This window comes from Rhinatrema bivittatum, chromosome 15 (genome assembly GCF_901001135.1).
Source record: "Rhinatrema bivittatum chromosome 15, aRhiBiv1.1, whole genome shotgun sequence".
NCBI lineage: Eukaryota > Metazoa > Chordata > Amphibia > Gymnophiona > Rhinatrematidae > Rhinatrema > Rhinatrema bivittatum.
This window is the reverse complement of record NC_042629.1, coordinates 35,354,400-35,366,766: the sequence shown is the minus strand read 5'-3', so window position 1 is coordinate 35,366,766 and position 12,367 is coordinate 35,354,400. Positions and strand designations below refer to the sequence as shown.

Below are 12,367 nucleotides of genomic sequence, written 5' to 3'. Positions count from 1 at the left end.
ACCATCTCCACCCCCTTCTTAGAGGTCCCGGCCTTTTCTGCAGTCCTCCAAACCTGCAGGATCTCCCACCTTGATGAACAAAACTCGCTTTCCATCAGGACTCCAAAAACCCCAGCTGGCCCCTTACATCTCATACAGAACATGGCAGCACGTATCCTGCTGAATGCAAAACAGTTTGAAAAGGTCACACAAATCTTAAACTCCCTGCTCTGGCTAACGTTACGTCCCCGAACCCTAAGTGGCTGTGCCCCCCCTCCCCCTTTACCTAAGCAAAGGACTAAAACATGATACACCCTCTCACCCTCTGCAGTCACTGCCACAAATGCATCCCATGGAGTCATCACTACCTGGGCGATTTTAAAAGCCCTCCACGCGCCAAAGCCAGGAGATATGCGCGCGACTCGGCCCAGCTCTCGCACCCTACTGCGTAACTTTACTTCTGCTATGGACGGTGTGTAAGTAATAAAAGGTATAAAACCAGGCGAGACAGCGGGGTTTGAAGGCTCAGGGCTTATAGGGTAAATGTTAGCGGGGGGGGGGGGGTTAGGAAATCCTTTCCTTTGCTGGGGCGAACTGGGAATGAACTGGGGAAAACGGTAATTGCATTGGTGCACGCATCTACTAAACTCCCCTCCACTTATGCGATGGAGGCGGCATTTCTGCGCACATGTACGTGCGTATAGCCGGTTCTATAACAGGCGCACGTATAAGCGCATGCGTTATAAAATCGCTGCGTCCATGCACTCACCCGCTGGTCTTAAAATTCACCTCTAACGGGCCGATACAGTAAAAATCACAGGAGAGCAGGCGCGATACAGTAAATTAATTTATTTAAATTAGGGTCCGCAGCAAAAAGAGGCGCTAGGGACACTAGTGCGTCCCTAGCGCCTCTTTTTGGACTGGAGCGGCGGCTGTCAGCGGGTTTGACAGCCGACACTCAATTTTGCTGGCGTCTGTTCTCAAGCCCGCTGCCAGCCACGGGTTCAGAAACCGGATGCCAGCAAAATTGAGCGTCCGGTTTTCAACCTGCGAGCCGTGGGCAGTTTTTACTGCTTTTCTGTGCACTTCCCCAGTGCCGGCAGAAATTAATGCCTACCTTTGGGTAGGCGCTAATTTCTTAAAGTAAAATGTGTGGCTTGGCTGCACATTTTACTTTCTGTATCGCGCGGGAATACCTAATAGCGCCTGCAACATGCATTTGCATGTTGCAGGCGCTATTAGTCTCGGGGGGGGGGGGGTGGTTGGACGCGTGTTTTCGATGCGTATTACTGGGACCAGAGAGAGCACCTACTCAGGACTGGCTCCCGCACTCAACACCAGACTGGCAACTCATCTACTGTTCTTCCGGACACTCCTGAAAACATGGCTATTCAAAACCACCTTCTGTGACCGACAGCCTACCCCCTTACTAGTGAGTCTGAATTTAAAACACTCGCACAGTGTCAGTATCATAAAACCTGCATCCAAATGTATCTTCACGTCCCATCCTTTATTACTTATGTGCCTTTTATTTTGCAATTTGTGTTATTAATTTATTCTTTTCATTTTATTTCATTGTATTCTATTATTTATGTGCCTTACCCAGTACTGTCCCTGTTATGTTACAACCTTATACCCTTTCTCAATATGTATTTTGATCTGCAGTAACATGTTTTGGGCTCTCCTGCTAGAAAAGTATGAAACAAATTGTGATGATGATCTGTGGGACAGGTCTCTCCATCTGTTCTCCTCTGGAATTGGAAAGTTAGCAGCCAAATCCTGTCTCTGCCCTCACTATCTTTAATGCTCTTTCAATACAACAAGGATGCTTAATAGAGTGATAATGGAGCAGGCAGTGCGGCAGGACAGGAGTAAGAAACATTGGTCCCCTCTAAGGGGCTTTCTGACTCTTCCAGGTTCTTCTTTGATTTGATCATGAACTGTCCCCACTGTATGAGTTTTAGGAGTCCACTGTCTTGCCAGTATCACCACATTTCTTGATGTACAATCAGTATGTCCCTTTAATTGGAAAGTACGGCCCAAAGTGGGATCGTGCCATGAAGAAAGAGTAAACGTATATTTATTTATTTATTTAACATTTCTTTTATACCGATATCCGTTCGCACATCGTATCGGTTCACAATGAACAAAAAACCATTGGGCAGTGCCCGTACATATAACAGATAACATAATATAATATGATGAACTAGGCAACATATAAATAATTTATGGGAGGAGCCCTTACATATAACAGGCATCAATGGGTAGATGCTATGGAATATAACTATAACTATATACATGATAGTGCAAAGTACAAAATCAGCAGACATAAGGGCGTTCATACCAAGATATCAGTATAACATTCATAGGGGGGCCACGCGTATCTTGTAAAATCCAGGGTCGGTGTGCGCCGAGCCCTGCGCACGCTGCCCGTTCCCTCCGAGGCCGCACCGAAATCAGAGCGGCCTCAGAGGGAACTTTCCATTCACACCCCCCCCCCCCCCCCCCCGCACCTTTCCCTCCCTTCCCTGGCCCTATCTAAACCCCTCCCTACCTTTATCTTAAAAGTTACGTGCGCCGGCGCGGCAGGCCCCGACGCAGGCCGCTGTGTCAGGGCACTCAGCCACACCCCCGAAACACCCCCGAGCCGGAAACATGCCCCCGGACACGCCCCGGACACGCTGCGTCACTCCCGAAACGCCCGTCCCGGGGCTTGCGCGTGCCACCGAGCCTATGCAAAATAGGCTCGGTGCACGCAGGGGGGGTTTTAAAAGGGTTACGTGCGTAACCATTTTAAAATCCGGCCCTTACTGTTTGGGTACTTGCCAGGTTCTTATGACCTGGTTTGGCCTCTGTTGGAAACAGGATGCTGGGCTTGATGGACCCTTGGTCTGACCCAGTATGGCATTTTCTTATGTTCTTAACACTGGGAGCCATTGTTAACCCCCATAGCTATACCGTGCTTTTGCAAGTAGAAAGTGTCCTTAAAAAGAAAATAATTATTAAACAAGACAATCCTAGCTAGCTGAATAATACAAAAAAAGTTGGGATTCAATGAGGTCTCGGGCTGTTATTCATAACAATCTCTACAATAGTTAAAGCCTCTTCTTGTGGCACATTTGTGTATAAAGATTGAATGTCCAAAGTGACAAGATAGCAGGAAGAAATATCAAAATGAATGTCTCCAAGTTAATCAACATATGTGTGGTATCTCGGATATAAGATTTAGCAGATTGCACAGCTTCATGCAAAAAAGAATCAACAAATATAGAGAAAGGTTCCAGAAGGGACTGAACAGACGAGATGACTGGATGTCCAGGTGGATGGAACAGATTCTTATGTATTTTGGGTATTGTATAAAAAACTGGGATCTTTGGATATTTTTGTAAAAGGAAATTCTCACACGATTAGTCTAAAAATCAAGTTCTTTCTTTTCATCCAAAAGAGCAGAAATCTGTTGCATTATTTCAAGTGAAGGATCTGCTTCTAATTTTTCATAAAACGTTTGATCAGATAATTGCAGATTAGCCTCAGCTTCGTGTTGAAGGCTATTTTGTATAACTATTACCATTGCACTTATCAGCAGGTTTGATCGCTAAAGAGTGGTCTTTAGACAATTACTGGATAGCTTCCCATTCAATTTTAGAAAGATTATAAAGGACACGCTCTTTCTTTTACCACAGAAATATCAATTTTAGCCGAAGGATGACAAAAGAAAAAGTTTAATTTGAAGTAACCGAAAAAATTTAAACAAGTCAATCTGACAACAAAAAGGATCATATCTATATGAAGGAATGAAAGAAAGTCCTTTCTCCGAAGCAGACAATTAAACTGAGACACTGCCTTACCGGAAATAGTTAAAACGGCAGAGCTGAATTTGAGATCTCGTATTGGGTCGTCGCCACTGCTGCTCTGATTGCCATTGCCTGCCCTGATATGTGCGGCGGGGGAGCCGGGAAGCCACAATTTGAATCTAAAATAAGGAGGCTGAGGATCAATGTTGTTAGTATTACTTTCTTCATCCAATCCCGATGAGCGGAGGAGTTTGCAAATGAAACATGTTTCGCTACAAAGCGTTGTTTTTTATTTTCCTGCCAGGTGTACATAGTCCCTGATTTATAATCAGACTCACCTCCACGAAGCTTACATACCTTGTCAGACCTTAGTGTGGCTCTAAATCGATCTATCAATAGGTTGAAAGAGCGGCCCTAACACGTGCGGCGGACGAGCTCCGGCGGCTTGGCACCGGGTGAGGGGGGAGAGCACGGAGGGACAGCAGCGTTTGAACTCCCCACGCAGTGCCAAGAAAGTATTTAAGGGGGAGGGGTTCAGGCCCCCCTCCCCTTCCTATCCGGATTCAGCGCACAGCGACCCTCCCTCCCACCCTTAGGTTGTGTTAATAAGCAAATTGGTTGCTGTCGCAGCTGCAGGGGGCGGTTCGCCCGAGCCTCTTTAGTGCTAGATGGTGGCTCGATGGGTAGCCAGTTGGGGCATCAACTGACTGGAGCAACACCCGTCGGGCGATTGGTACTGCTGGGACTGGCTCCTTGCTGGCCAGTGGTGGGGACTGGTTTTAGGTTTTAGGTGGTGGGATGCTGCCTAAACAGGACTCGGCCAGGTGGCCTGCAGTTGGTTATCTTGCTGACAGGTGGCAGGTAACGGCTGGGTTATGCTGTAAATGGCTCGGGCTAGTTGTGTATGTTAATAAAGTTGAGGCCTGTTAATTCCCAATCCTGAGTACTGGTGTTTTATGGAAATCATGTGAAAGGGCGGTGAAAGATGGTGGAGGGAAGTTCTGACTGCGTGTGTTATATGTTCACCTAGAATTTTCTCAAAGTTATCAATAGATAACGAAGTCTGAAGACTTATTTTACATTCTTCAACCATAGTTCTTAGTTCTTCTGAACTTTTTTGGTCTTTTCAACTATCAATGCCATAAGATCTAATGAACATTTGTTAAGGATCGCGATCCACTTTAAATTAAAGTCTCCTTCATCCACAGAGAGTTTCAGTTCCTTTTGCATCCGTAACCCATAGGAACATTATTGGGTATTCAGACCGAGGGTACGTCAGCATCCTTTCTCCAACAGTGGCCAATCCAGGTTACAAGTACCTGGCAAGTATCCAAACATTAAACAGATCCCAAGCTACTAATGCCAGTAATAGCAGAGATCCTGGGCACAGGGGCTCATGGACAGGTTCATGGCCTAGGGTGGGCCCCATAACCTCCCAGGAGATCCCACATGGGGGGGGGGGGGGGGGATTTGTTTTTTCAAGATCCTTAGGGTTTGCCCTAAGGACACATCAGTTCAGTCAACACTCAAAACACCAAGCAGACTGTAAGACCGTCGTTCAAAAATACTGAAGATGGGAAACAATGAAAAAAAAGAGTCCAAAACAAACTCAGTCTGTTTCTGCAAATCTACCCTCCCTCTGACAGGTCTTCCTCCCTGGGTCTTCCCCAGCATCTGTTCTGCAGGGCAGCGTCTTGCGATCTGAGCTATCTCAGGCAGGACCTTCCTCCATTGGGTTTCCTTTTCCCCCAAGAACTCCCTCTGGAATGAGTTCGGTATCCTTCTTCACCCCTCCTCCCAAGATTTCTTCTTAGATAAGCAGATTTTTGCACCTAAGTCCACTTAAAATATTTGCGGGTTACTCAGGTATGTTCGGGGACACAAAAATCGCAAGCTCACGCAGGCTCCCAAGCAGCTGGAAATCGTGCGTGTAGATCTACGCGCATCCGTTCGAAAATCAACATAAATCCTTGAACGTCTGCTTTGAGTGTGGAAGGTCTGTATGTATCAGATCCCAGACGTTCACTCCTTCCTCCCTGTAAGGCCTGGCCAAGCTGGTCCCTGGCCCACAGCCACCTCCCCTGAGCAGGAATAACTCTTGTTTCTCCTCACTCCTGGAACCTTTCCTGTGAAGGGGTTGGACCCTCTGAGCACTACTCAGACCCCCCCCCCTGCATGACACGGGTGCAGGAGTTTGATTGAGACTAAGACCCGCCCCTTTTATACTGACATCACCACAGAAAGGCGGGGTCTGTTGAGAGCTCCGCCTCTAACTTCCTGGCACCCCAGGTCTGCTGACCCACCTACTGGCTCTGACAGTCAAGGGGCAGAATTGGGGGTCCACTCACACCCAAGCTTTTGTTTGGCCAACTTGAGTTTTCCCCTCGTCCGCATTACGTGCTCCTGTCTATACATTCAGGGGATTATTTTCCAAGCCTTTTATGTGCTTAAACAATGCTTTGAAAATCAACCCCTGGGGACCCCTATTCCTCACATACCTGCACTCCAAGCAGGAATTCTGGGGTAGTGGCATTGGGGTGGGGAAAGGATTTATGTGCATAACACTGCTGATTTTCAAACGTATGCAGGTAAATCTGTTTGCAGTGTTATACCTGGCTCGGGAGCCTGCGTAAGCTTGTGATTGAATGTCCCTGTGCGTACTCGCAAACCCGCAATTTTTTAAGTGGACTGAGGTGCAAAAATCTGCTTTGAAACTTTGGGTTCAAGTCTATGGGTAATAAGTTGCTGCAGATCTTAGCCCTATGTGGCCTGTCTGACGATTACCCTCTTAAGTACTGGCTGCTCGGTCACGCTCATGACTCTGGGTTTTGTTTTTTTGCTTGGGGGGGGGGGGTCACTAAGAACAAGAGAAATTGCCATGCTGGGTCAGACCAAGGGTCCATCGAGCCCAGCATCCTGTTTCCAACAGGGGCCAAACCAGGCCACAAGAACCTGGCAAGCACCCAAAACACTAAGAAGATCCCATGCTACTGATGCAATTAATAGCAGTGGCTATTCCCTAAGTAAATTTGATTAATAGCCGTTAATGGACTTCTCTTCCAAGAACGTATCCAAACCTTTTTTGAACCCAGCTACACTAACTGCTCTAACCACATCCTCTGGCAACAAATTCCAGAGCTTTATTGTGCGTTGAGTGAAAAAGAATTTTCTCCGATTAGTCTTAAATGTGCTACTTGCTAATTCATGGAATGCCCCCTAGTCTTTCTATTATTCGAAAGTGTAAATAACTGATTCACATCCACCCGTTCTAGACCTCTCATGATCTTAAAGACCTCTATCATATCCCCCCTCAGCCATCTCTTCTCCAAGCTGAACAGCCCCAACCTCTTCAGCCTTTCCTCATAGGGGAGATGTTCCAGCCCCTTTATCATTTTGGTTGCCCTTCTCTGTACCTTCTCCATCGCAACTATATCTTTTTTGAGATGCGGCGACCAGAATTGTACACAGTATTCAAGGTGTGGTCTCACCATGGAGCGATACAGAGGCATTATGACATTTTCTGTTCTATTAACCATTCCCTTTCTAATAATTCCTAACATTCTATTTGCTTTTTTGACTGCTGCAGCACACTGAGCTGACGATTTTAAAGTATTATCCACTATGATGCCTAGATCTTTTTCCTGGGTGGTAGCTCCTAATATGGAACCTAACATTGTGTAATTATAGCAACGGTTATTTTTCCCTATATGCATCACCTTGCACTTATCCACATTACATTTCATCTGCCATTTGGATGCCACTGTAATTTGTTTTCTGTTCAGACCGTTCAGACCCCCCTGTTCACATACAAAAGTTACTTCCCGTGCTGCGTTCTCATAATCGTGATTGCAGGATTAGATTCTCACATCTCACAAGCATTCGCAGAGCAGTTTGATTAGTTTTTTGAATTTTGATAAACGTAGAACAGTATTAACGTTTGGCTTATTGTTTGCAGGTTCCCCGGCTCCTGCAGAAGGAGGAAATGTGACAGTGTACGCTGCTCTGGGAGACCAAGCTGAGTTTATCTTGTATGGGGCGCTGCCAAACTATAATCAGACTGCACATACAAGTATTGAGTGGCGGATGAATATCACCATAAATGTAGCTAATTTCAGAGGAAGTGATCGGACCTGTGGGGATGTCTATAAACACAGGTGCAAAGGCTACAAAAACGGGAGCCTCCACTTATCCAACCTAAGCAGAAAGGATTCTGGATATTACAATGTGGACTTTTACAATGACGGGAAGTTGGACGCTAAATTTTGGTTTCTGTTGGAAGTACAAGGTAAGACTCAGCACTATTATGTTTAAGCTTCATATATTTATCATTTAATTTCAGTGAGGCCCGGGTGTCTCTCACACTGCTATGTCAGCCCATATCACAGGTTTGTCCTTTCATTGAATGACCAGGACTCATTGCTATATTTTAACATATGATGCTAAGTAAAATGCCTGTCACACATGCAGGGCAGCAATTTATTCATAAAACTGTGAATTTCTATTTTTCTTTTCGAATTCCGATTGTTTGACTGTTGGCAGGTCTCGCTTTGCACAATGGTCATTAGGGTCCCTCAGTGTCCTTACTGCTGCCAACTCAGGGCCTGCCACAAGTCAAAGGCCACCAGCCAAGTGTTGGGCTTTTTCTTGGATGCAGTGACTGCCCAAAGGGGCTGTTATAATTACCCCTTACCCCTCTCTTGGGGGGAGGAGCCATTACCCTTGAGCATTATTTATTTATTTCATTACTGACAGAAAACAGCTTCTATAATAAGCCAGATTTACAGAAAATTTATTTATTTTTAGCTTCTAAAATAAGCCAGATTTACAGAAAATTTATTTTAGGTATTGCTGCACTAATGTTCTTGCACAGGGTAAACGGTGGTTACTGCAGGGCTTCCCAAACCTGTCCTGGGGACCCTACAGCCAGTCGGGTTTTCAGGATATCCACAATGAATATGCATGAGACACATTTGCATAAACAGAGTCTCCACGATATGCAAATTGAGCACATGCATATTCATTGTGGGTCTCCTGAAAACCCGGTTTGGGAAGCCCTGGGTTATTGTGTGATAAAGTGCAGTTTGCAAGCTCCATGTATCATTTCCCAGCCCCTAAACCTGGCACAATGCAGATATGCAAATGAGCTTAAGGAGGCAGGAACAATCCCGGGTCACTCATCTGCCCCACACAGGTGGAGGTCCATATTCAGAAGTATTTAGCCGGATAACTCAGAAGTGAATATTTGTGTATTTATCCAGCTAAATTCCAGCCAGATAAGTTAGGGCCATTCTAGGGTGTAACTGGGAGGAGCTGAGTTAGTCGGATGAAGTTATCCAGCTGAATCCTGTCAGCCCGTACACCTGTCCTAAACTTCTCCAGCTAACTTTAAGATAGTCGGATATATTCCCTGGGGATCCCCCCTGCCCCCAGGGATATTTCAGTAAGCCTGGCGGGTGCAGGGGGTGGGTGATGGGAAGGTGGGGGCACGGCTTAACTGCAGGTGGTTACTCTATTTTAAATTTAGGGCTCAAGTCAGAATGCGGCAACTAGACCTCCGGGGAACTTTTCATGAACCTTGTGGCCTTTCTTAAAGGTGGCGACCCCAGGATGAGAGGGCTGCCACTGTGCATTGTCGCAGTGGGGCATGCGAGGGAAAAAAAACTGTGGCATTTATTAAACTGTGATACTCGGGGATGGCAGTTTAGTAAATCCTGCAAAATGTTTCCCTGCAGTAAAACTGCATGTCTATAGTAGCTCTGTTTCACCTCGATTTAGTAAACTGACCCCTAAAACAGCTGATCTTGACTGGTCTGGTATCTCTGTGGCCATGCTGTGTGCTGCCACACAGAGGACCTGGGTTCAGTTCCAGGGTATGTTTTTCTGCTCCCCGGATCACCCAGTGGGTGCTGCAGAGGCAGAGTTCACAGCCCTGGTGGGTAAAGGGGAGGAGGCCTCAACCATTGTGCAATGGTGACACCTAGTGGCCAGGTTTAAGGGTCCTGATTGCAGGGTTCTGGAAGGAGCCCTGGTGCATGGTTCCCAGCTGAGGGATCTTTGTGCAAAGATTGATCTGAGTGAATTTGGAAGGGGCTGCCTGGTCCCGGTTCCAAATAGGTGCCATAAGAAATTGCCATGCTGGGTCAGACCAAGGGTCCATCAAGCATCCTGTTTCCAACAGAGGCCAAACCAGGCCACAAGAACCTGGCAATTACCCAAACACTAAGAAGATCCCATGCTACTGATGCAATTAATAGCAGTGGCTATTCCCTAAGTAAACTTGATTAATAGCCGTTAATGGACTTCTCCTCCAAGAACTTATCCAAACCTTTTTTGAACTCAGCTACACTAACTGCACTAACCACATCCTCTGGCAACAAATTCCAGAGCTTAATTGTACATTGAGTGAAAAAGAATTTTCTCTGATTAGTTTTAAATGTGCTACTTGCTAACTTCATTGAATGCCCCCTAGTCCTTCTATTATCCGAAAGTGTAAATTGGAGAAATTACTTTCCTGATAATTTTGTTTTCCTTAGTGTAGCAGATGGACTCAGGACCAATGGGTATAGTGTATTCCTGATAGCAGTTGGAGACGGATCAGATTTCAATCTGACGTCAGCCGCTAGTACATATACCCCTGCAGGAAGTGCAGCTCTTCACTATTCTCCTCGAAAAGCATTGTGGATATATGTGTGACTGACTAATTTGATTAACTTGAATAACTTTATAACTTGGTTAAACTTTATAACTTGATCTGGTTGGATTGGTTATAGCTGGAGACCGCCAGTATACTCAACCGGAAAGCGTCGACACCTGGTAGGGTGGGTGTCCTAGGTGAATGAAAATATGGCTTACCCTTGAATCATTCGAAATTCCATGGGTAACAGCAGCCAAGGGTGGGATGCTGAGTCCATCTGTCTACACTAAGGAAAACGAAATTATCAGGTAAGTAATTTCTCCATTTCCTAGCGGGTAGCAGATGGTCTCAGAACCAAGGGGATGTATAAAAGCTACTCCTGAACCGGGTGGGAGGCTGCCCGTGACCCACTTAGTACTGCCCTTGCAAATGCCGTGTCCTCCCGAGCCTGGACATCCAGGTGGTAGAATCTGGAGAAGGTGTGGATGGAGGACCATGTTGCCGCCCTGCAGATCTCGGTGGGTGACAGCATTCTGGTTTCTGCCCAGGATACTGCCTGGGCTCTGGTAGAATGGGCCTTGACCTGTAAAGGCGGAGGCCTGCCTGCTTCTACGTAAGCCGCCTTGATTATTTCCTTGATCCAGCGGGCTATGGTTGCCCGCGAGGCCGCTTCCCCTTGTCTCTTCCCACTGTGAAGGACGAATAGGTAGTCCGTTTTTCGTACGGGTTCCGACATTTCCAGGTATCTGGATAGGAGTCTGACGATGTTGAGGTGGTGTAGACTACGAGCCTCTTCTGAATTCTTCAACTCATCCGGCGATGGTAGCGAGATGGTTTGGTTAAGATGGAAGTGTGACACCACTTTGGGAAGAAATGAAAGGCCCGTGCGTAGTTGGATGGTTCCCAGGGTGAGTCTGAGGAACGGCTTTCGGAAGGACAATGCTTGTAGTTCTGAAATGCGGCGTGCTGAACAAACCGCCAGCAGGAATGCTGTCTTTAAAGTTAACAGGCGGAGGGACAGACCTCGGAGGGGCCTGAAGGAGGCTCCTGCTAGGAAATCCAAGACCAGGTTAAGATTCCAAAGAGGTACCAGCCACTTTAGTAGTGGGAAGATGTGTTTGACTCCTTTCAGGAAGCATGAAACGTCCAGGTGAGACGCTATGCTGTCGCCCTCGCTCTTGGAGCTGTAGCATGACAATGCGGCCACCTGTACCTTAATGGAGTTGAGGGACAGACCCTTCTGTAACCCGTTCTGCAGGAATTCCAGGATCACGGGAACTTTAATTGAACGTGTTATGATGTCGTGGTCTTCACACCAGGTTTCGAATACTCGCCAAATCCTTATGTACGTTAAAGATGTGGAGAGATTTTGACGGCAAGATGGCGGCATAGGCAGACCGCTAAACGCAGGTTGCCCGAGAATTTCCTGTTGTTTCTACAGTGACTGAGACATGCCATCCAAAAGAAAGGGAAAAGTAAGGATCTGTCCACCAGAATCCTTACCTCCCTTGGGGCAACTAGATATCCTGCGATTTATGCGTCAACAGGAGCAAGAAGGAGGAAGAACCGATGAACCCGATGTGAGTCCCGGCGGGGGAGAGCTGGGAGCTCCGACGGATGAGGCATCCCTCAGCCCCAACATCAGACTGCCTCCGGCGTGACCCCGACAGAGTCACTAACCAGTCGCAGGTCGATGATCCGGCCGGAGCGACTGGGGGTTGGAAACTGACTGTGTTACAACGCCAGGAACTGAGGAACTTACCCGGGCAGAAGCTGAGTTTCCTGCTGGTGTGGGAGCCTCGGTAACCTCTGGATCAGAAGTTTGCCTCGGTAGGAAGAATGAGGAGGCTTCAGGGAACGGAGGTCAAGCAACAACACTTCCCGGCGTATTTGGTGAGTCCCCAGAACTACCATCCAGACCGGACGCAGTGACTCTCAAGTCACTTTGGGATTTAGTCAC

At 46.9% G+C, this 12,367-nt stretch overlaps 1 protein-coding gene across 6 annotated transcripts in view; it reads left to right on the top strand.

Moving 5' to 3' along the window:
- LOC115076916 (hepatocyte cell adhesion molecule-like) overlaps positions 1–12,367 on the top strand; it is a 37,421-nt gene that overhangs the window by 4,537 nt on the left and 20,517 nt on the right. For all 6 annotated transcript variants that reach the window (XM_029578938.1, XM_029578937.1, XM_029578936.1 and 3 more), the window contains exon 2: positions 7,729–8,058. In XM_029578938.1, coding sequence (XP_029434798.1) covers positions 7,729–8,058 — 330 coding nt within the window. The remainder of the gene's footprint in view (positions 1–7,728; positions 8,059–12,367) is intronic.